Source organism: Miniopterus schreibersii, assembly GCF_964146895.1.
Source record: "Miniopterus schreibersii genome assembly, chromosome: 6".
NCBI classification, from domain to species: domain Eukaryota; kingdom Metazoa; phylum Chordata; class Mammalia; order Chiroptera; family Miniopteridae; genus Miniopterus; species Miniopterus schreibersii.
The window spans coordinates 38,883,473-38,908,935 of NC_138107.1; the positions used below are offsets into that span (position 1 = coordinate 38,883,473).

Consider the following 25,463-nt stretch of genomic DNA (forward strand, 5'->3'; position numbering starts at 1 on the left):
GGTAGGAAGGGAGGAGGAGAGAGAGAGAGAAACATCAATGATGAGAAAGTCATTGATCGGCTGTCTCCTGCACACACCCCCACTGGAAATAGAGCCCACAACCCCAGGCATGTGCCCTGACGGGGGATTGAACGTCTACCTCCTAGATCAGAGGTCGGTTCTCAATTGTTGAGCCATGCCGGTCTGGCAGGAATAGCTTTTGATCCATCTGATTGGATTGAAAGTGTAGTTTGTCCAGGATCATTCTGACCCCAATAAAGATCTTTATTGAAGGCTTGCACATGTCTCATCGTTACTTATCGCTGTTTGCAAAACCAAAAAACATGTGGTAATAATAGACAAAAAGCTATCATGATCTTCCAAGCTTGGAGTATAAATGATTCTGCCCCATCAGCCTCAAATTATGTTCCTATAAATTCAGCTTTACAAGAATCTCTGTCCTCCTGCAATGCCCTACGAAACCCTGTGTCTGGGAGACTCCGTGATTTGGGCCCAATGCTTTAGTCCTTGCTGCATTCTCTAGAGTTCACGTTCTCTTTGGATTTTTAATTTCACACTTACTTGTGATGGTTCTAGTTTAACTCTTAGTAATTTCTGTGGGAAATCCAGTTTCTCTTGGGAACTTTCTCTGCTCTCTCTAAATTACAGATGAGAGTGGCAGGGAATCTCTTAATTCTGGTCCATGTTTGAAGACCTTTTCATTTTCTCAGATCACACTTATTAAACACCTAAATTCCAGATACGACACTTAATGCTGGAGATATAAAGGTGTTGCTGCCTGTGAGGCTATCACAGTCCAGTTTGGGAGAAACAATTCCAAAACAGTCTGGCAGGTACCCAGTTTCAGTGCTGGCACATGGGGGGGAGAGACCAATACTGCCCATCAGAGAGGGCAGGTCCAAGGTGGGGGAGGGGCTACACCATGATTGAAATGAGGGGCCCAGATTTCAGATTTCTTCTTGGAAGAAGTCATTGCTGCTTTTTGAGTCACACAGAAAGACGGAGGAAGTCTATGGTTCTGCAGATGTGTGGAAAGCTTGCAACTGTTCCTCAGATTAGCTGATTGTAGGTGGTTCCTATCAGTGTAAATATAACCTGAGGACAAATGTCACCTTTTCTTTTAATTTTTCTTACTACTACATTTGCTTAATTTTCTTAGTCTGGGTTTTTATACATGCAGGTCCATATTCATATTACCCAACGAGTAAAAGGTTTTGATCAGAACTTGGGATTAAAGGTTAACAGAGAAGATTCCATCCATAGCAAGCTGTCCTTCTACAAGGTTGAGTCATCACTTAGACCTTGACCATGGGCCATGAAGCATGACCTCTTTCTATCTTTCCTGTATTAAAAATTTCCAAGTACATTTCCATGACAAACAAGATTTAGCAATGGAAAAGGAACTCTTCGATTTTGGTCTGAATCTCTTGGAATATCAAATCTAGAAAAAAAATATTAAGTGGTATAGCCTTAATTATGACCAGGTCTGACAGGGGTCACTGCTTCTAATGAGATTACAATACTCCTAATGACCTGAAATGTGATAAGAGACATATCAAGTCCTCTTGGTCCATTTCTCATTAGGCTAGGGGCCCCACACAGAATAGGTAGCTATACATTCTATTGGAGCATTGATGGAGGGTTGGGTTGTATTAAAAGTAATTTGATCAAATCTTTGACCATGATGGTCATAATATCTGAAGATCAAGTTTAGTGGTGTTGAGGAAAGAAAGCTGGAAACTTCATTATTAGTGTTTTGTTTTTAATTAATTAATTATTTCTTTTATTGTTCAAAATATTACTGATGTCCCTTTTCCTCCCCATTTACCCCTTCCAGCTCCCACCCCCCACATTATTAGTGTTTTTTTAAACTTACAACATTCCTTACAATGCATTATTTACTGAAATGGTAGGAGTCTTATTAAAGAAAGTGTTTACTCTCAGGTAGAAAACTGGTTGAGGAGCATTGTAAAATTGTAGGATCATAATAACAGGACAAAAATGGAGAACTTGAAGGGCTGGGAAGGGGGCTTTTGTGACAGGATTGAATATGGGTGTCTAAATCGCTCATACAAGGCTGCAGAAAACTTGAGGGACTGGACTAGGCCAGGAGAAGGAATTCTGATTAAGAGAAGCCAGAATCCTGGAACCAGATAATGAGTAATTATTAAAGTAAAGCTATAAATTAACTAATCAGTTAATTTTTAAAAAGTCAAGTTAATAATAAGACAACCTCAATCAGATCCAGAAATAAGAGGCAATAGGGGAGCCATGTCACCAAGATGGTGGAATAGGAGACCCCAGCCTCCAAGCCCCAACAAAGATCAGTAATTAGACAGCTATCTTTGACCAAAAACAGATCTGGAGGACTTCTGGAGTCCATTTAAGAAACTTCAGCAACACAGTGGAACAAAAAAACACCTTGAGAATAACCACATAAAAGGGAAGGAGGAACAGCTTCATTTTGCCTGCATCATCCCACCCCCGGCGGGCCCTGCTCAGCGCCGAGGGAACTCCCCCGCCGGAGCTGCCCTCCCAGGGAAAGGGAGAGCAAGGCGAGTGAATGGCTTCCCTAGCCTTCCCGAGCACCACACGGAGGTCCTGCTTTGGTTTCACCAAACCAGCGGGCAGCCCCTCCAGCGGCGCACTTGCGCACGGCCAGCCCGATGTCCATCGCTCGCCTCCACCGCCACGTGCGTCCCTGGGATGAGCACTGTGCGCCCACGGAAAACACACGCCAGCGGCGACAGCCCCTGAAGCTGCTTGTGAGCCCGGATCAGGCCCTATCTTCTGCACCAGGCTTGCACGGCTGTGCTCCCCGCAGCTGGCCCCTCCAGCCACTCACCTGCATACCTCTGGCCTAAACTCCACCGACCAGCCTCCACTGTCAAACGCCCGTGACAAGGCCCAGCATCCACAGGAGTGCGCGCCACCAGCCATGGCCCCGTAGCTTCCGCGCGCCCGTGGCTGGCTCAGCCCCTGCTGTGAGCCTTAGCCCCCACCACTACATGCGTGTTTGCCACCACGCAGGCACGGCAGCTGGCCCCCACGTCCAGGTGGGGTGCCCACCTCTGCCTGTGGTCACTGCCAGTGCTCGCCCTGATCTCCAGCTGCCCTGCTCGGAGGTTGCTGCATACCCCCTGCCTGCTCTTTCAGCCTCTGCATCCCCCCTGCAGGGCTCCCCAAGGACCACATGGCTGTGGTGCTGTGGACCCCACCGGCCGGAGCTGACAGGCCTCCATGCCCCCCGACCTGGTGCTGCCACACACCTGGGCACCTGGCCTGCAGCAGATTTCTCAGCAGAAACCTTGCACATGAGGAGAAAATGGGAAGATATATTCAAAGTGCTGAAAGAAAGAAACTACCAGCCAAAAATGTTTTACTCAGGAATGTTGTTCTTCGTAAGTAAAGGCAAGATAAAGACTTCCCCAAACAAACAAAAGCTAAGGGAGTTCATTAACACCAGACCTGCCTTATAAAAAAAATGCTGAAAGTACACTAACTAGAAACATAAAGATATATGAAAACAAACAACATACTGTAAAAGGCAAGTACACAGTCAGAATACTCTACCACTATAATATGGTGGTGTGTTAACCACTTAACTCTAGTATAAAGGTTGAAGAACAAAAGTACTAAAAATACCTAGAGTATAGTAATTTGTTAATGGATATACAATACAAAAAGATGTAAATTGTGACATCAAAAATGTAAAATGAAAAAGTAAGGTTTTTGTATGTGATCAATTTAAGTTAGCACTTTAAAAGAGACTGTTATATCTATAATACGTTTTGAGTAAGCTTCAGGGTAATCACACAACAAAAACCTATAGTAGATACACACAGGAGAAAGAGAAGGGAATGAAAGTGTACCACCGCGGGAAATCATCAATTCACAAAGGAAGACAGCAAGAGAAGAAGAAAGGAACAAAGCAACTACAAAACCACCAGAAAACAGTTAAGTTGGAAATAGTAAGTCCTTTCATACCAATAATTACTTTAAATGTAAAATGATTAAATTCTCTAATCAAAAGCCATAGAGTGGTTACAAAACACCCACTTAAGCTTCAAGAACACATAGAGGCACAAGCTGAAGGGATAGAAAAAGGTATTCTATGGGAATGGAAGCCAGAAGAGAGCAGCAGTAACTCTATTTACATCAGAAAAACAGAATCTAAGTCAAACACTGTAAAAAGACGGGGTGGTGAACACACAATACAGTATACAGATATGTTGTGGAGTTGTGCACCTGAAACTTGTATAATTTTGTTAACCAGGGTCACCCCAATAAATTCAATAAAAACGAAAAAAAAAACCTGTGAAAAGAAACAAAGAAGGTGATTATATAATGATAAAGGGATTGCCCAGCTGGGCGTTTCTCAGAGGTTGAGCATCAACCTAGGATCGAGGAGATCTCAGTCAATTCCTGGTCAGGGCACTTGCCAGGGTTGTGGGCTTGACCCCCAGTAGGAGGCAGCCGATCAATGACAACTCACTCATCACTGATGTTTCAACTTTCTCTCTCCCTCTCCCTTCCTCTCCTTGAAATCAATAAAGATATATTTTTTTAAATGATAAAGGGATCAATTCATCAAGAAGATATAACAACTGTAAATATATATGCATCCAATATCAGAGCACCTAAAAATGTTAAACAGATACTAACAGATCTGAAGGGAGTAGTAGAAAACAATATAATAGTAGTAGAAGACTTCAATACCCCACTTTCAACAACTGAAGGATCACCCAGACATAAAACCAACAAGGGAACAATGCACTTGAGCTATACTTTAGACGAAATATACCTCACAGACTTATACAGAACATTCCATCTAACAGCAGCAGATTACATATTTGTCTCAAGTGTACATGAAATGTTCTCCAAGATAGATCATATATTATGTCACAAAACGACTCGGCAAATTTAAGAAGACTGAAATATTAAATATAGTTTCTGACCACAATGGTATGAAACTAGAAGCCAATAACAAGAGGAAAACTAGAAAATGTACAAATATGTGGAAACTAAACAACACATTCTTGTAAAACCAAGATTAAATTTTTTTTGCAGCATTTTTCAAATATATTTGCACATGCAATTCTTTTTTGTTTATTTTATTTGTTTCATCACAGAAAAATAAAAACATATATTGAAACAAAAATGGAAACACAACATACCAAACCTTACGGGGTGCAGCAAAAACTGTGCTAAGAGGGAAGTTTATAGTGATAAATGCCTACATTAAGAAAAACAAAAAATCTCAACTGAACAATGAACTTTACACCTTAAGGACCCACATAGAAAAACAAGGACAACTACGCCCAACATTAGCCAAAGAAGAAAATAACAGAGCAGAAATAAATGAAATGGAAAAACAATAAAAAAGGTCAATAAAAGTAAGAACTGGTTTTCTGAAAAGATAAATAAAATAGATAAACCTTTAGCTAGACTTACCAAGAAAATACATAGAATACTTAAATAAATAAAATAATAAATGAAATAGGAGATATTACCACAAATGCCAAAAAATTACAAAAGATCATTAAGGGACTACTATGAAAAATTATACTCCAGCAAATTTGACAACCTAGAATAAATTGATAAATTCTTAGAAAAATACAACTTACCAAGTCTGAATCATAAAGAAATTGAAAATCTGAACAGACCAGTTACTGGTAAGGAGATTGAATCAGTGATTAAAACCCTCCCCAAAAGCCCATGACCAGATGTCTTCACAGGCGAATTTTACCGAACTAGTAAAGAAGAATTAATGCCAATTCTTTCTGAACTCTTCTAAGAAACTGAAGAAGAGGGAACACTCCCTGATATCAAAGCCAGATAAGGATATTACAAGAAAAAAACTCCAGGGAACTATCTGTGTTGGAGAAAGTCATCAAGAAGACGTGACCACCAGTTTAACCCACAAGCTGGACCCAAGCATTTTGGAGCCTGCTCACCCCTCCCCTGTGTTTGGAATGTGTGCTCCACTTGCCTTTCCTGCCCCCAGATGCTGCTTCCAGAATACAGCTCTGAGAAAGAAATGTGGTGTTGAGACTATCTGGACCGGGTATGACAGTCCCCAGTTAAGGCCTGCTGTGTATGTGACTGACCCCAGGCAAGGCCTCTACATAAACTTTTAAGATCTGGCGGGCAGGTGCAGAAATCCACTTACCTTGCTGCTGGCAAGACAAGCCGCCTAAGTAAGTTCCCTTGATTATTAAATCTGTCACCTACCCATCTTGGGTAGTCTGCCTTTTTCTTCAGTCTCTCCCTGCTCTCTGAGTATAGGGGTTGTTTCAGACTTCACCTGGGAAGGTCCTGAAGAGGTTGCAACCCAACCATTGCTGAACCTGGCAGGAGACCGAAGAAATGGGCCTTGGGAAAGGGGCATCTGTAGGGGAAATCCTGAGCTGGCCATTGACCTCTATATGAGAAGGGGCGGCCCATAGGTTAGAGGCTTGTGGACTGCTGGCTGCTTTAATGCACTTGTTTGGGGAACTTCACACGGCAAACACGGCAACGAAGAGAAACGGATGGTTGCCCCGATGGGCTGGCCTCTGCTGTGGGCGGTTCAGCTGGCCACCCACGCCCGACTAGAGGTGAAACTCGTTAGTGAGCTGGATCAAAACTGAGGTTGGGGACCGACATGCAGCTGTCAGCTACTCTCTTAGCTTCTTTGGGGCTGACAGACAGAGCTCACATAAATTAGAGGGGTTGGGGGGCTGGGTGGTGAAGGGAAGGAATTAAGAAGTACAAATTTCCAGCTATGAAAACAGTCACAGGAATATAAAGTAGAGCACAGGGAATACAGTCAGTAATTGTGATAACTATGTATAGTGCCAGGTAGGTACTGGACTTATTGAGAGGAATCATATTATAAATTATATAAATGTCTAACCACTATATTGTACACCTGAAACTAATAATATTGTATGTCAACTGTAATTAAAAAATAGAAAATTATTTAAAGAGAAAAAAAAAAAAGAGAGACCTAAGTGGGCCATTTTGCGAAGCTAGGAAGGAGAAAGATGCAGTAGATTAAGGTCTGAACTTGGTGACAGAGTCTGATTGGGACACTGAGAGGTAGAATCCTTGGGAAAGTAAGGAGAACAAAGGGGGGTGCTGTGGTAATTGACAATGAAATTGATGAAGTGCTCCATACTGTCAGACCCTTCATACAAAGGAAAATTTTAAATAGCAATTTCCCTCAACTTCTGATAATAAAGAAATATATCCCCAAATGCCTAGGAAAAAACATGAATTCTTTCCGTCTCTAAAACTTGTAAATCTTATCATGCCTTTGAAATGTAAACACCCCAGGAGCTAACCAAAACATCGCCCACAGAGACCGAAGGACAAAAGAGGCCTTTTAAAAATACAGACTGGGGTAGCCAAAATTGATCTGTAAGAGAACTAAGGCTTTTTACAAAACTTCTGGAAAATAATAAAGATAAAAGACAATGACTGTATGTGGAAAGTAGGATATATGTTTTCTATAAAAGAAGGTATAAAAAAAGGAGATGCATTTTTATTGAGGGAAAGGAAAATAGAATGTGTTTTCTGGATAAAAGAACGATATAATGAACATCATTTTTTGTTTGTTTTTTGGACTTTTTTAGTAAAGGGTAAAAAAGTAATTTGTCTTAAATTAAAATGATTATTTCAAAATACAAAAAGGAAAAACAGGGCAAAAGCTGAAAGGCATATAAAAGTTGCAAAAGGTTTGTGGGAAAGGAATCTTGAGTGGAGAATTTTATGTGTGGCCCGGCCGGGCATGGCTCAGCGGCTGAGCATCGACCTAGGATCCAGGAGATAGACGTTCGAGTCTGGTCAGGGCACATGCAGGGGCTGCAGGATCCATCCTCAGCCGGGGGTGTGCAGGAGGCAGCAGATCAATGATCACTCTTCCATCATCGATGTTTCTATCTCTCTCTCCCTCTCCCTTCCTCTCTCTGAAATCAATAAAGATATATTTAAAAAAAAAAGAATTTTATGTGTGGTCAAGCTGAGCAAGAGTGGAATGGATAGCCAAGTCAATTGCCTCATTTTGTATACGTTTGTGAACTCTCACCAGCTCCTTAACCATGGCCGTTTTTAAGTCTTTCGTCATTTGCAGACAGTTATTATCTTATTTTGGATGCTTTTGCAAAAGTGTTTCTGCCACGGTGCTTCATCTTCAAGAAGATTCATGGAAAGAGTAATAAGTACAGGTTTCTGATAACTAAGATCAATTTCCCTTCATGTGCAAGGGACAATAATAAACCTTTCAGGTGCTTCCCCAAGGCTACCTTCACAGCCCCACAATATGCCAGGCTCTTCCCCACATCGGTAAAACGGGCCCATTACATTTTGATGGTATAATGTTCACATGTGAATACCTGCCTCTGCTGCAGGACATCCTACAGGCTTTGCTGGAACATCTGCCAGGGAAAACATGAAGGGTAAACCCACAGAAAATTCAAGGCCCAGAGATATCAAATGCCAGTGAGGATGTGGAGAAAAGGAAACCCTGGTGCACTGTTGGGGTAAATGTAAATTGGTGCAGCTGCTGTGGAAAACAGTAAGGAATCCTTCAAAAATTTAAAAACAGAACTACTATATAACCCAGCAATTCTACTTCTGGGTATATATCTACAGAAGATAAAAATCACAATTTTGAAGAGATATCTGCACACCCATGTTCATTAACAGGTAAATGGATAAAGAAAATGTAATATGTATGTATGTTATATATATAATTATTATTTCAGCAAAGAAAAAGAAGGAAATCCTGCCATTTGTGACAACATGGATGGATCTTGAGGGCTTTATGCTAAGTGAAAGAAATCAGACAGAGAAAGATCAATACTGTATGATCTCATATGTGGGATCTAAAAACATCAGAGTCATAAAAAGAGAGACTAGAATGGTGGTTACTGGAGGCTGAGGAGTGGGGGAAGTATGGAAATAGTCAAAAGATACAAACGTTCAATTATAAGGTGAACCTAATGCACGGCATGGTGACTCCAGTTACCAATACTTGATTGTATAGTTGAACGTTGCTGTGAGAGTAGAGCTTTAATGTTCTCACCATAACAACAATAACAAAATGGTTATTGCGCGAGGTAAACGATGTGTTAACTAGCCTTATTATGGCAAACATTTTGCAATAGATCCATGTATGAAATCATCATCCTGTACATCATAAGCTTACACAGTGTTCTACGTTAATACCGCTGGGGGGAAAGAGGACTTGGGGTAAAAGGCCCACTCAGGAAGGGGGCCTGGAAATGTGAGAGCACTTGAAGTCAGCTTTATGTGATGTCCATGAAGGGTCCATATTAAATCCTTCCAGATTTATGCAGTGTGAGAATCCCAGAAATGCTTGGGAAGTACAGACTGTAGAACTCCTCCAGCTCAACTTTCTTAATTTACAGGTGAAGAAGTTGAGGCCCGGGGCACAGCTATTTAGCGTCAGATGTAACTTCTTGTTCTGGGTTCTCGGTTTTCTCTATGACTTCCCACACTTCATTTCACTGGAAAACTTTTTCAGTTCAACACATAATCAGCACCCATTACATTTCAGGCCCTGCGGCAGAGGGTGGCAATTCAAAGATGTGTAAAAGCTTATGATATGATTGGGCAGACAGAGCTCTTCAGAAGGAATTATATTCTACCCGATAAAAATTATTAATAGATTTAAATTATATGGTAAATGCATAAATGAAAATGCTAAGTGAAAACACAGGAAGCAAAATTGTATATATGTTCTGATCTCATTTCATTAAAAAAAAATACATAGGAACTTGAGAAGTGCAATAACCTACTAATGAGCCAAGTGTCAGGGGACGTGCTAAGATCTTGTGCTATAAATACTTGAGCACTTACCTGCTCTCCCTGCCTTGAGGGGCAGCATCTAGTTTTCCTACTCTGTGTATCCCTGCAGCTGGCCCAGATCTGCCCCCAAGGAGAAGCAGCTCAGTAGATGCTGAAACAATGAAGTCCCTTCGGCGAGGTGCTCCTTTGGTCCCTACCCCGAAGGAGCATCTCCCCTACAGAGGAGAATAAAAGTGAGTGAGAACGGACCACGTCAGAATTCAGGTGGACTGGGGCGGGCTAGGATCTTAAAGGATATTTGCCAAAAGTTAAAAAAAAAAAAGCAAGCCTACTATCCCTGCAGCGCCGGCCCGCGCGGAGACCGACGCGCTCCCCCTGCCGGCGGCGCAGGATGCTCCCGGGGGCGCCCGAGCTCAGCCCGCGGCCGCGGGTCCTCTGTCCCGCCGCGGGCGCCCGAGGGAGCCTCGGGCTGCAGGTGACTTTGCACCTGGTGCTGGCACCGTCGGCCTTGCCCCGGGGGGTGCGTCCTGGGATGCTGCTGGGGAACCGCCCTGGCGCCGCCGGCCGAGTCCGTCCACAGCTATGGGAGCGCCAGACGCGGGACAAAGTTAGCAACTCTGGGGCACCCCCTCCCCCCCAACACCCACCCACCTTAGAGTATCCTGCGGAGGTGGTCAGGGATGCGTACTCTCAGGGGGTCCCACGTCTCCTGGGAGCCCCTCACGCATTTTCCCTAACGCCTGAGAAACTCCCTTTGGGGACAAAGACCAGGTGGCGGTCGCTCTATGTGCCCCGCGTGTCAGAGCCCCCGGCCGGCTGGTGCGCGGACGGCTTCTCCCTCCCTCCCCTCGTCTGGCCCACCCCCTTCCTCCCCCCGCCCCCCACCCATCCCACCCCACGTCTGCCCGGCGTCATCACCCCCTTTCCCCTCCCATCGCCCCTCGGCGCCGCCGGGCGCTGCCTCCTCCGCAGTCTCGGCCGCGGGCTCCGGAGGCGCAGCCGGCTGCAGGCGGGCGCGGTGGGCGGCCCGGCTCGCGCTGTCCCCCGGCTCGTGGCAGCAGCGCCCCGCCCTGCCCCTCGCTGGCCAGCGCCGGTGACCGCCCCGGAGGCTCCTTGACGCGAGCAGGGCAGCGCCCTGGGGACCGAAACAGCCTCACAGGTAAGGATGGGGCGCCCCCCGCCCGCACCTCTCAGCCCCGCCCGAGAGACCCCAGAGCTCGGCCGTCTCCCCGAAAGGCAGGACCCATCCGAGGGGCGCTGCTGTGACGGGCGCCAAGGATGGCATCGGAGCGAGCATTTTGTCCTGGAAGAAATGAACTTCTCTTCCAACAGGCAACTGTGCGCCTGCCTCTGCAGTTTAATATGAACAGTAACAATGTTTGCATTGGGAAAATAAATGGAATTCTTTCTACTTAAGCAGTACCAGAGGGGAACCTCTTTATTTTTATGATTATTAGCAGATGCTATTGAAAAGGTGTAAAACGCATTCTTCATAAAGTCTACTCTTGAAAACCTCTTTGGCAGGGTTACTATGAAAGCTAGACTCAATGCCCCCTCTCTCATCAACTTGGCTGCACAGGTCAGCAAAAGGAGCAGTGGGAAACATTTTTAAAATGAGAAGGTGAAAAGAAATTGAAACGTGTTGGACTTGCTGTAAAATAGTCTAGCAAAAAATAATAGAAAAGGGGGGGATAGATGAAACAAGATTGGAAAAAGGTTGATAATTGTTGAAGCTGGCCGATGGGCACATAGGGATATACTTTTTTCTCTACTTTTAAAAATACTTTTTACTCTACTTGTATGTAGTTTGGACATTTTCTATAATAAAAAATTTTGAAAGTTGTAAAAATATTCTTGCCAGAATCCTCTGAACTTTTCACACTGTCGTTGATTTGACATAAAACTGCATGTCCTATCTAGGTGTGCCCCCCACCACCTCTTTTATTAATCCTACTAACTTCTGAAATTCTCATTTTATCTCATGTACATTTGTCTCCAGAGAGGATTATAAAAGTCATATTTTGCTGCTTGGAGAATTATACTTAGAATCTGTTTTATAATTTGTAGGAAGAATGTTAAAATCCCAGCCAAATAAGACATCTAGGCTTGAAAGTAGTGGCCAAGCATCATTTGGAATTTTATTTTTTTAAGGAAATATTAGAGGAGTTTCTTTAGTGTGAAAGGGATTGAACTCTCCAGAATTTTATTCCAGACTGCTCAGAAACCTGTAGGCTTAAAAGAATCTTTTTCATGTTTTTAAATATGAGACTGTTTAGCCTATGTGCTTGGCACATAGTATGTGCTCATTATATGTTAAAATAAACAATTGCTAATGTGAGTTATTTTTCCCTATTGAGTAAATTATTTATCTTTCTCTGCCCAATGCTCAAGGCAAGCATATTGCATTTTAACAGCAGGATCAGACTCAGAATTTTGGAGGCTGAAGCTCCCTCACCTAGCACTGAGTTAACTGCAGATGAGAAATCTGAGATGAGAGATTAGGAAACAGCAAAGTCAAACTAGTGGTGCAAAAGTTATTTTATAACTTTGCCTAACTACAGTTGTCTTCAAAAGTTTCAAACGTGTTAAACTGATGCATGATTAGAAGCTCCTTTAAAGCCTGAAAAGTAGCAAACCTAATACATTTACAGACATTCTTTGCTCTCAAAGATCAACTTGCAAGATATAAAAATCAGTTTGGAGCCATATGCTGTGCACTTCCTATGTCAGTGCATGAGAAAGCCAGCATAGGGTTCCCTTGGGGCTCCCTTACTGCCATTCACCCCAAATTTGATTTACACAGAGCATATCCATTGCATAAATTGAAATGTACATGTCCTGGAAAAATAGCTGAAAAACAAAGGGAGGGTATTTTTTTATTGTGATGAGAAACAGAAGATGTGGGTTACTGTAAAACAATCAACTGTGTAACTTTACCATCTTCCTTTCCCCTAGGTACTGCCAAACTCTTAAAGCAGACATTACTTTGTCTCCATTCCTGAAACTAAACTGGAAAATCGTGCTATAGCATGATATTTTGAATAGAAATTGGCACGTTGTCAATGAACTTTCTTGCCATTTATTTTCAGCATAGGATCAGCGGAGAGCATATCCCTTAGGAATGGATTATAAAGTATTTGATAAACATATGTGAAATAGTTGGCAGGTTGAAGATTTTCCTTCATGTTGAAATGAACTGCAGCACATTTGGGGGACTATTTAGCAGTGCTGTAGGTCATCGTGGAAGTGTGCTGGCACTGCAACGATTTTCGGAAAACCACCTGCCAGAAAATTGTCTGGCTGAAGACAGCGTTATCAGCTCTCAGTTCATCAGGATGGGCTCTGTGGCCTGTAGATGGGTTTTCTAAATGTGATACATTCCATATGTGACAACCATTTTGTATATTAGCCAGTTAGACTTCTCCTCCTGCTGAATTCCACATGCTTTTAAAATAAATTCTATATCACAGCTCAGAAATGTAAACAATTTAAATGCAGGAGCTTAGATTTGCTATCACCAGGCTAACTTTGCCATCTAGTGGAAGCAATATGGATCGCAGGCAATTCCTACCCGGGAAGACTAGGAATTGAAGCTTCTTGAGGATCATTGATGAATACATTATTTGTGTTTTATCATTTGTGGTTTAACCTAGGACATTAGAGATGAAAGAGGTCTTAGAAATTGTCTAGGCTAACTTGAGAGCTAAGAACTATCACAGAGGATCTGAAGAGACTTTGAAATGGTGCATAGTCTTCAGTATCCGTTTGTTGAATAAAATGTATCTCCCCTTTTCCAATTCTCATCTCTCTTGGAATACTGCTCCATGCCTCCATAAAGTTTTGTTATGATCTGTTTTCAGTTCTAAAATTTCATGTCTGTATACTTTTCCTTAAAGTGAAAATTTTCATTTATGTTTAAAACTCTGAACCAAACATTTTTTTCCACTTTATATCCCTCTCTACTTTCTTTCTAAACACCCAGGGCAGACAACTTAAAAAAAGGTAGATTCATACCTTTATAAGTGTATTGATTTCCTATTGCTGCTGTAAAAAACTACTGAAAACTTAGTGACTTAACACAACACATAATCTTACAGTTCTGAAGGCCAGAAGCCTAAAGTGGGTCAGCAGGATTGCATTCCTTCTGGAAATTCAAGACGAGGATCTGTTTTCAGGTTGTAGAGGCCACTCTACATCCCTTGGCTTGTGGACCCTGCATCAGTCTGTCCTCTGCTTCCATCTTCATAGCTCCTTCTCACACTAGGCCCTCCTACCTTCTCATAAGGATCCCTGCGATTACATTGGGCTCACCTGGATAACCCAAGCTAATCTCATCTCAGAATCCTTAATCACATTTACAAATCTCTTTTACCGTGTAAGGAACATAATCCCAGGTTCTGGGAATTAGGATGTGGCTCTCTTTGGCCTAAACAATGAGGGACACAGCAGTTAGAAATGTATGAAGTCCCTTATAAATATCTACCTATGTTTGGACTTCCACTGTTTTATATTAATATGTTGCTGCCATTTGTCAAATGTTTATTATGCTGTTTATTGTGTATAAATGATACATATGACACTAATTTGACATATATATATATATATATATATATATGTCATGTTAGTTCCTCACAAAAATATGTTAAAGTATTATCCCTATTTAACAAATGTGGAAAATAATGTTTGGAGAGATTAAGTAACCTTCACAAAGTCACAAAGCTAAAAAGTAGCAAGTGTACTTAAACTGATTTGATGTCAGTGCCCACTGCTTCCATAATGATTGAAACACCCCCGTTCTCACTCTTCATATTCGTTAATGTCACTAACACCGTTATTTTCTCGTGGCTGAAATTTCATGCACTTTTTAACCTAAATGCTGCCACTATTCAATGTTCCGGTCAGTAATTAACATTAGTGAGGGTCTAAAGTGGGTCAGGAATGGAACTTCCATAAAATACCTTTTCTTCTCTACATCTGCCCCCAATTTGTGAAAGTGACTTCTAAAGTTTTTACAGGTGTTGTCCAAAACCTGACCCATTTAAGGCTTGCTTTACACTTGTTTAGTCTTACTAGTAATGAGCCCCCTCTCCTGCTGTGGCCTTTTGCCTAAGCCAGCACTTCTCTCTGCAGGTATTTAGAACATCTGGCCCCGGTCACAATGCCTACCTGTTGTATGTCAATCTTTACTGAGCAGGGAGAGAAAGAGGGAGATAAAAGTGGAGGAGGGAGATGACTGGGGCATGTTTTCACATTTACGTATGTGTATAAATGTAGACAGTTGAAATCTTGGATGGATAAAAAAAGGACAGGCAAGTTGTAAAAAGTGGTTATGCAATCGTTGGTGTGTCCTGACACATACATTAAGGTAGAAGTTGGTGTTGGCCCTCTAAGGTCATTGGTCTGACTGAGCCGTCCCTGACCCACACTAGGCCCCCACCCTCCCTGAATTTTAACAGATTAATGCAAAATTCTGTTCCGTGACAGCATACTATTTATATACATGAATTTGGACACCTGCCTCACCATACATTACAAGGGACAGGTGAAATGAAAGGCCTGAGTAGGTGTGAATTTATCACCTTGTGAGGGAAAGCAATTCGGTGCAGGTCCCTGATGTTAAGCCAGCAGCCTCGTTTTTCATATGCAAGAAAAACAATTCATTTGAAATGTTTAATAGAGTGAGCAATCATCTAACCTTTCATTAGACCACCTGCCCTACCTGAGCTCAAGTATAAATATAATTATGTCATTCAAGTAATCTATACACTCTAGATAGACTCCTTCAAAAAGTTAGTTTTTTTTTCACTGCAAGTCACTCCCTTAGAATTATTATTTTGACATGGACTCTATTTCTTTTTAGGCTGAGGACCTGATTTGGTTCCAGAATTCCTGTGTAGATCCAGGCTATAAATAAGTCAAGGGAAATGCAATTTGAGTGTTTTGTGGCTGGGTAATGTTTAATCACATTTAAGTTTAGTAGTAATGAGAAAACTATATTACAAAAACACAGATATTTATAGGAAGGAGTAATTAGGAAAAAATTCATTTTGGAAGCCTCTAAAGTGAAGCCGTCCTTGAACAAAACAAAACAAGACACAAGAAAGAAAAAAGGGAGTTTGAGTGTGTGTTGGAAACCATCATGAAATAAAAGTATTTCACTTTTTAGAAAACTAGAAGTGCTATAACTTTGGCTTATGCGATAAGTTGTTTCAAGGTGATTTTTTAAAATTAAATTTATTGGGGTGACATTGGTTAATAGGATCATATAGGTTTCAAGTATACATTTCTATGATACATTATTGCACTGTGTGCCCACCACCCAAAGTCAAATCATCTTCCGTCACCATATATTTGCCCCCCTTTACCCTTTACTACCCCCCTCTACCCCTTTCCCTCTGGTAACCACCATATTGTTGTCTGTGTCTAATGAGTTTCAGTTTTATGTCCCACATATGAGTGAAGTCATATGGTTCTCACTGACTTATTTTGCTTAGCATGATACTCTCCGAGTCCATCCATGTTGTTGCAAATGGCAGTATTTCATCTTTTCTTATGGCTGAGCAGTATTCCATAGTGTGTATGTATCACACCTTCTCTATCCGGTCCTCTAGGGAAGGACACTTTGGCTGTCTCCATGTCTTGGCCACCTTGAATAATGCTGCAGTGAACATAGGGGTACATATACCTTTGTGAATACAAGTTTTCAAGTTTTTCAGGTAGATACCCAGGAGAGGAATTGCTGGGTCATATGGAACTCTATTTTTAATTTTCTGAGGAACCACCATAGTGTTTTCCATAATGGCTGTACCATTAATTCACCCACGAAGGTAGACCAATCATGATTAAGGAGCCTGCTATTTATGCTTACCATGCTTTGGGCTCACTGCTGAGAGCATATATCATCTCATTTCACCCCTGCAATTATGCTATGAGGTAGAGATTATTATTATCTCCACTTTCCAGGTGAGGAGTGAAACTTAACTGAACTTAATGAACTGCCCCAATCCATTTGCTTCATAAGTGGTAAAGATGAGACTTAGCCCAAGTCTTCTTCTCCTTGGTCTGCACTTGTAACCACTATGCTGGTATCAATACTCAGATATTCTAAATACTATCAGCAATCACATTTCTGAGACAGCATAAGCAAAAAAAAAAAAAAAAAAAAAATAGTAATAATAAGTCATCTTTTGTAGCAATGTGTGGTTATTTCTGTTAATATAGACCAGGTACAAATGTGCAGTAGTATTTGCTCTATCAGTACAAGTTCATCTGCATAGCCTGATATTCTTCCTTCCTAATTCCCTTCTACTCCGTTTATTTCCATGGCCCAACCCATAATCAACTGTGTGCACACTGACTCATGGTGGAGAGCCATGACGACTTCATTAACCAAAACTGGAATTTGAATTCTCAAGTCCAAGCCATCTGGAAAATGACAGTTAAGGTCACAATTATAATGGAAGATTGGAAAAAGGAAGAAGAGGAAGGAAGATAAGGGACATTAAAGATTTCAAAATATTATAGCTGCTGCCCCAGTGGGGACTGTATCTCTAGGTTCATGAGTTAGTGCTTTTTGGACGTTGGGCATATGTAGATGTATCCACTGAACCAGGGTTGCTCCATCAGTAAGAGCTGTCATTTGCATTACATTGACATTTTACCACAAGGCAAACTTAGATTTTCCAAAAGAAAGCATCCATAAACATTTGTCCAATTTTAAATTACAGGCCAAATTAGGCTAACTAAATCCATGTCCTCTTATTACTGTGATTCTGAGGTCGTATTACAAGGCTCTGCCCTTCCCATGCCCAAGGATAGATGTGGGCATGGCTTTTATTTTTGTGGGGCTCACTCAAATGGCACCAGACAGGGCTGGCAAACTCATGCCACTGCATGGTCTGTGGCATCAGATGGCGGAGGCATCACACACAAACCTACTTGATTTGACTCTTTTCAGATATATTATTAAGTCATTTAAACAAAAGTAAGTTATGGTGCTCGCTTTGGCAGCACATATACTAAAACTGGAACGATACAGAGAAGATTAGCATGGCCCTCTGCGCAAGGATGACACACAAATTTGTGAAGCGTTCCATAGTTTTAAATTTAAAAAAAAGTAAGTTATGTTTTTTCTTTATTAAGCCACTGACCCATTCAATATTAGCAGTTGCTAACATAGTAAAAGAGAAAAATTCAGAATAAATTTATTTTGTATACAAACATGAAGCAGATTGAAACCCAGTTATGCAATCATCCCTAGAAAGACTGCCTCTGGTGTGTGGCTCAAGCTACTACACCAGGGCCTTGGCTGATATGGTGGTTCTCAAACTGTATTGAGTATCAGAATTGCCTGGAAGGCTGGTTAAAGCACAGATAGTTGGGAACCTGCCCTCCTCCTGGAGAGTTTTGGACAGTAGGTGGTTGGGTCCTGAAATGATAATTTTTAACAAGTTCCCGGGTGATGCTAACACTGCTAGCTACTCTGGGGACTACAAGCTGGGCATCCTTTGCTATGACAAGGTTTATAGTTTGTAATACACCAGTACAGAATTTTATTAACAAATTAATAACATCCTTTGAGTAGTTCATGTTTCATTTTGAGTCCCAAGTCAAGAAGAAAGCAATGTCTCAGCTCAAAGCAGTCAGGAAGGAGGTGTTTCTCCTTACTCACAGGAGGGTCAGCCTTTTTGCTCTGTTCAGACCTTCAACTGATTGGACGAGGCCCACCCACATTAGGGAGGGAAAACTGCTTTATTCAGTCTACCAGTTCAGCGTCAATCTCATCCAGAAACACCCTCACAGACACACCCAGGGAAATATTCAACCAAGTATCTGGGTACCCAGTGGCTAATCAAGTTGACATAAAAGAATTACATGGGGCTTTCTTAAAATCTTCCTACAGAATTATGGCACAGAGCACATGTTTTATTCAGTAAAGAGTAGGGAGACTTATATATATTTGGTTCATGTTCTAGTTCAACGATTTGTATAGTAGAAGATCATCTTGTCACTTATTTAATATCTGCATTCTGCCTTTCTAATCCCTAAGTAGATAAAAAGTTGCAAGACTAAATTAAATCATACTGAAAAAAACCAAAACACTAACTGGGAAACAGTACCACAGCACCATGATTAAGACATCTCTGTTTTGCCTAGGAATGACTCTCCCACATTTATTACTTCACAGACCCTTAGTATCAAGTGATAATATGTACAAAGTGATTCTGTGTATTTCTCAATGAGGTTCTTTGGCTGACTTTCAGTCTTGGATGTAATAGTAAGTACACAATAGACAGCTATTCTCAAAAAGGGAGAAATGAAAAATCAATTTTTAAAACTTGTTTCCCGATTTTAAAAACTTGTTTTCCAAAAAACTCCCTTGACTGAAATTTTGCTAAGAATCAAGTAGATAAAATATCTCTCTCTTTTTTATTATCTGTTTTGGTCTGTTGATAAGCTAAGAGGCAGTAAATAATGCTCTGAATTAGCTGGGGATTTTTTTTTGGCAAAGACATCGTTTTTTTATCTTGGGAACTAGCCAGTTAAGCATAGGCTTTCAGGGTCTCAGTAGAATGACCGAGTTGTTGGCCTTTTCCACTCCAATCCACTTAAATAAAATTGATGAAGTATTCATCGTGAAAACTGCATAGAAGATAACAAAAGAGAATACTAAGTGGCTCCACAAAATCATTATCAGTATAATTACTGCTCTGTATGACATTGAATTTGCCATGGTAATGATTAGAAAATATTGTGAAATGAGCGTGGATTCTTTTCCAAAGTATATTCTTTATTGAATTTTGGGCAATATCCATTATTTCCCCAAATAAAACAAGTCACAAGCTACTTAACAAAACAGTCTAATATTAACCAGAATCACCATCACTCAGCATTCAAGTGTGAGCAGATACAAACAATGGAAACTGCAAAACTACTATGTAACCTTGCTGAGGCCAAGTCATGGTAAAGATGATTATAAATTTGTTTCATATGTTCAAATGCATGGGGATTCAAATTAATTATGTCATATTTTGGTGGACATATCATGTTTAAACAATAAAGAGGTTATGCAGTATGTGTTTTACCAAAGGAATGTTATTAGTTTGTTAATAAAATTCTGTACTTGCACGTGATAAAATGAACTCTTGTATCAAGCGATGCCTGTGTTCAGCTCTGCGTCAGGGACAACCTGTGGTTTTCATGCTTGTGTACAGGATCCTATGGGTGTACCTTGGGTTGAGGAACATTCCTAACATTCTTCATTACTTTTGTTTTCCATGCCAAAAAAAAATTGTCAGAAAGCATTGAGAGTCCAAGTCTTGTAAGTCTTGTAGTGAAAAACGGCTTGGAGCATAGCTTACAAATTTCAAAATTGCTGCTCCAGAGTGCTACCCCCCCCCCCCCTCAGGAAGCAACAACTGACAAACCTCAGTTCCACTACACAGATTTACATACCCATCAGCCTAGAGAGACAGGAAAAGAGGGTAAGAAGATGTAAACACTAGAAGAGGTAATATATGACTTATCAGTACTGGCAACTTTAAAAACACTTAACACAAAAGCACTGCTCTTAGATGAGGAGACCCATGGTGAAAGGGACTATATTTAACCATGATCATGTTCCCCCAAGTGGCCAATTCAGAATCATAGCCCTGCTCCACAGATTCTTGTAACTAATTTTCACATACAGTAAGATCTCACTATGAAACTTTTTTTGTATGTTTTTTTGCTTAGAGGGTAGTTCCAGGCACAACTTTGTTTTTAAAAAAAAAAAAAAAGTACAGGGCACATTTTTCTGACTTTAGCGTAAAATGGCCTGTGCATACTTTCTTTTTATGATAAGGGGTTCTGCTTGTAAAAATCAATGCCAGTCAATAGCAGATGACCCCGTTTATTTATTGAAAAAACCTCTACTGCTTTTAGAATAGTATCTGGTGATTTTAATTATGTCGTCAATCAGCTTGGTCTGCAAACCATGGTCCGGGCAAAGTCCCTGTATTCTAATGAGCGTCTTTTTTGAGCTCTGTGCCAGGCATTTACATTCTAGAGATGAGGAATCTTATGATCCCTGCTTTTAAGGAGCCAACTGCAGGGAAAGTGCAGGACATCTCCTGCTATCTTTATGTCTAAATCATCTGGAAGAAAGTTGTAGGAGACCTGGGAAGGAAGAGTGGGGCTGCCTGGCCCTGCTCTCCCACACGTTGGGCCTCCGGGGAGGTAGAGGTGGAGATGGCAGATGCGGGGAGGTGAGTAAGGGCTGGTGGAGGGAAGGTTGGGTGAAAAACAATGTACTGATTTTGGAAATTTGTATGAACCTACTTAGCAGGGTGTTTCATTGCAGTAAAACCTAAGTACGTTGGAAATAAGGTCTCCTATTTGTGGGGAAGGCACATATAGGACCAAGGCCTAACTGACATGGTTAAGGAACATTTAAAAAGAAAACATTCTAAAGTTTCTCTTTTCCTTTTTTTGTTTTTTTAGGGACAAAAGAGAAGAACACAATGGAAAATACGCTGTTTTGGTTGATATTTTTCACCCTTGGGTGCACCCTCGTCGATGGATCAGAGATGGAACAGGATCTTACGTGGCGTTTGAGAAAAGTACCCCGGGTTGTCAGCGAAAGAACTTTCCACCTCACCAGCCCCACGTTTGAGGCCGACGCCAAGACGGTGTTAAAGAAAGTGTGTGGCATTGAGTGCCGACGACAGCTCCCAGCCCCCAGCCTTTCCGACCTGGAAGAGTCCCTTTCCTACGAGACCGTCTTTGAGAACGGCACCCGGACCTTGACCAGGGTGAAAGTTCAAGGCCTGGACCTTGAGCCAACTCCAAATACCACCGCGAGGGGGGCGCCTGTTCGGAGAAAGCGGCAGGTGTACGGCACGGACAGCAGGTTCAGCATCCTGGACAAGCGCTTCTTAACCAGCTTCCCTTTCAGCACGGCGGTGAAGCTGTCCACGGGCTGCAGCGGCGTCCTGGTCTCCCCCAGGCACGTGCTCACGGCGGCCCACTGCGTCCACGACGGGCAGGACTACGTGAGGGGCAGTCAGAAGCTGAGGGTGGGGCTGCTGAAGGTGAGGAACAGAGGCGGCGGCAAGAAGCGCAGGGCTTCCCGGAGGAGCCGGAGGGGCGCTGACGGCGGCGCGCCGGCAGGGGGCAGCCGAGCGCGCGGGGAGGAGCGAGCCGAGGCGGGCGGGCCGCGGAAGGGAGCCGCGCGGCGCCGGGGCGCGGCCGCGGGCAGGCCCTCCTTCCAGTGGACCCGGGTCAGGAACACCCACGTTCCCAGAGGCTGGGCCGCAGGCCCCAGCGGGGACGCCGCCCTGGACTACGACTACGCCCTCCTGGAGCTGAAGCGCGCGCACAAGAAGCGGTACATGGAGCTGGGCGTGAGCCCGGCGCTCGGGAAGCTCCCCGGCGGCATGATCCACTTCTCGGGCTTCGATCACGACCGGGCGGACCAGCTGGTCTACCGGTTCTGCAGCGTGTCCGACGAGTCCAGCGATCTGCTCTATCAGTACTGCGACGCCGAGTCGGGCTCCACCGGCTCCGGCGTCTACCTGCGCCTGAGAGAGCCCGAGAAGAAGAACTGGAAGCGCAAAATCATCGCGGTGTACTCGGGCCACCAGTGGGTGGACGTGGCCGGCGCGCAGAAGGACTACAACGTGGCCGTGCGCATCACTCCGCTCAAGTACGCGCAGCTGTGCCGCTGGATCCGCGGGGACCGCGCCGACTGCGCCTACGGGTAACGCGACCCGGCCGGCGACGGCAAATCCCGGGGAGGACCGGTCCTGGTTACTGTAGCAAGAGCACGTCCCGGGTTATGCCTGGACTTGAACTCTTCTTAGTAGCATTTCGACATTCCTATTAAGTTACTTTTTTAAAATTAGGAGATGTTCCTACATTTAAAAACTGTTTAGGTCAAGATATGGACACTAGGATGGGCGTTTCAATGCCAAGCGTATATTCTTCTTTACATGGTCGTAAGTTTGGTTTGTGGGGGGGAAAAATTGTTTCTTTCTGCCTTCTTAAAAATTAGACACTCTTTTACCACTTCAAGCTGGTACTATAAATAATGTGATTTCTCAATGGACTTATTCTCAGGGTCCTACTCTAAGAAGAATCTAATAGGATGCCGGTTACATGTTAAGTGTGAAACTGCATAGACACAGGTAGTCAGTAAAATTTAAAATCGAGTTGGAGACAAAAATTTACAACAGTACTACTCTGAGATGGACCCATTCAGTTCATGACTCAGTGTTTATATTATTTTCTCTTGGGTCTGAGAAAATTTAAAAAAATTTTTTTTTAGGAATTATAAGGAATAGCTTTATCAACCAAACTATCAACTATTTTACTGCTTTGAAAAATATCAACTGAAGTGTGTATTATTTAAAATGGGAAAAATACTTCGTCCTATGAAATAAATTTAGTTTAAAAAATAGGGAAGCTGAGATTTTTTTAAGATCTCAAGCTTTTATTTAACTAGCATTCCAACCATGGACTTTCCATGCATGCGTAGGGGAGACAGCTCAACAGTTGTAGGTGATCACTTGTTGAAAGGCACATCATTTTATGCTACACAGTATCCTATGTATTTTTAGGACAAGCTATTCTTGTCTTTTTCAAGAGAGCCCTTTTTCCCCCTTGACAAAATTCAGTTTTCCATGTAGGGCCGTAGGCAGATTATTTTGGCGAATTCTCTGATTAGTAATTTTAAGTAAATTCCTTAAAATAAATATGATTTAAGAATAATTTTTAAAAGAAGGTTCTGATGATTTTCATTAGGGACCAAGGCAGTTCGCTGACTCTGGCCATTATGGCAGCCTCAGCCGACAGAGAGAGTCCAGTGGCTGCCCTGGGGCACTTGCTACATATTTCCTGAATGAACAGATATATTTTAGCTGAATGGCCGTAAAAGGGCATTAGTTCAGGCTCTTATTTTTATTTTTTAAATCCTCACCTGAGGATATGTTTTTTATTGCTTCTAGAGAGGGAGGGAGGGAGAGGGAGGAAGAGATAGAGAGAAACATCGCTTGCTTGCCTCATGCATGCACCCTGATGGGGGGAATTGAACCTGAAACCTGGGTATGTGCCTTGACCGGGAATTGAACCTGAGATCCTTTGGTTCATGGGATGATGCTCGAACCACTGAGAAACACCGGCCAGGGCCAGGCCCTTATTTTTAAAGGGTTTTAGTGACTTGTAGTTTAGCGAACCATAAAATTCAGGAGTTGCAGGCCTAGTCTCTGGTCTGTTCTTCCCGGCGGTTTCAAGGGCACACATTCTCTTCTGTCACAACACACCCAAGCCACTGATTTTGCCGGAGTTCGAATTTATTTTATTTGTTGTTATTTTTATGAATGGGGAGCTAAGTCCTTGATTAGTATGCAAAGGAATATTTGATCAGATTATGATAAACTGATTTTGTAAATGGTGTCCAAAATAGCTGAAATTCAATACATGTGTACGTTCTTTTATAATGTGAGTTGGTTAAAAATCATTCAATAAAAAATTTAAAAAGTAAATTAGTTATAACTCTTATTGTATCTGTATATATGTTTTTTATGTAGGGTTTCAGCAAGTATTAAATTAATTGTCATTTATTTAAAAATGATTCTATTTATTCTAAACACATTTCACTGAGTAGTATTTTACCATTGGTGCTAGTGGAAGAGGGCTACTGACTCAAAAGTTTTGTTCAGATCTTTTTTGGAAAATCATCTATATGATCACTGCAATGAAAGATGTTTCAAGGCGAATTTTGCACACTTATTGCAAACACACACACACACACAAACAAAACTTCATCTTAGATTCTTACAAATTAATTCCTGGGATTTGAGTAAATTCAGAGTAATTTAGGGTGTTTAGTGTCAATAGTTTGGTGTTTAAGGTTAAATTCTGAATATACATAATTTCCTTAAAATCGTTGTGCTTCTCAAAAAATATAACATTTAGCTCATTTTCTGTGCAGAGGTTTATTTGGTTCTCCCATTCTTTTCTCTTTTCTAACTGAATTATGAATTTTATATGATCTAAATGTTATGTTTAATAGATTTGAAATAGAAAATTAATTTGAATTCACTTAGCTAAACACACTGACACACACTGATACCAACTGTGTGCAAAGGACTATACTGACTTATTGTTTAGAGAAACTTATCAATGGTTGAACTGAAATAACTATTCACAAAACAACTGAAATTTAAAATTGTGGGTTTTTTTCTTTACCCAAATAACATTTTGTTTTGTTTTATGTTTTTTCTTGCTCAAATGGATAAATGTGTGGGCAGAATAATACTTTTCTTTTCCTTTTTAGTATGATTTTTAGTTAAATCCCAAATGTTCATTTTTAAGAAGATTTAAACGCAGGTATGACTAAGATCAGCATTCTGGACAAATCATTACCTTTTTCATTTGTAGATCAAAGAATTTTTTGAAATTTTATTTTTTGGAAAGAATGTCAGGGTTAGAAGAGACCATAAAGATTACCTAGTTTATCTTTGTATTTTAGATTTTAATTTCCCTTCACAGCAATTTCTTTAACTGGTCATCCAGTGATTAAAAAACCTAAATATTGTTTAGCTATTAAAATTAATTCAGTAATATAACATTGTTTTAATTTGTTAGTTCAGTTTGCTACAAACTGT

The 25,463-nt window shown here is 41.6% G+C and overlaps 1 protein-coding gene across 1 annotated transcript; it reads left to right on the forward strand.

The window, feature by feature from the left end:
• The first annotated feature begins 10,849 nt into the window (after positions 1–10,849).
• Positions 10,850–24,332, forward strand: PRSS35 (serine protease 35). The gene is made up of 2 exons (XM_081140583.1): positions 10,850–10,975; positions 21,298–24,332. The coding sequence occupies exon 2, from the start codon at positions 21,318–21,320 to the stop codon at positions 22,557–22,559; it is 1,242 nt and encodes a 413-aa protein (XP_080996709.1). The 5' UTR covers positions 10,850–10,975; positions 21,298–21,317; the 3' UTR covers positions 22,560–24,332.
• Positions 24,333–25,463: the final 1,131 nt, after the last annotated feature.

Bases quoted from the DNA above. Each gene is read 5' to 3' on its own strand.
- PRSS35 (XM_081140583.1), top strand. From the start codon at position 21,318: ATGGAAAATACGCTGTTTTGGTTGATATTTTTCACCCTTGGGTGCACC.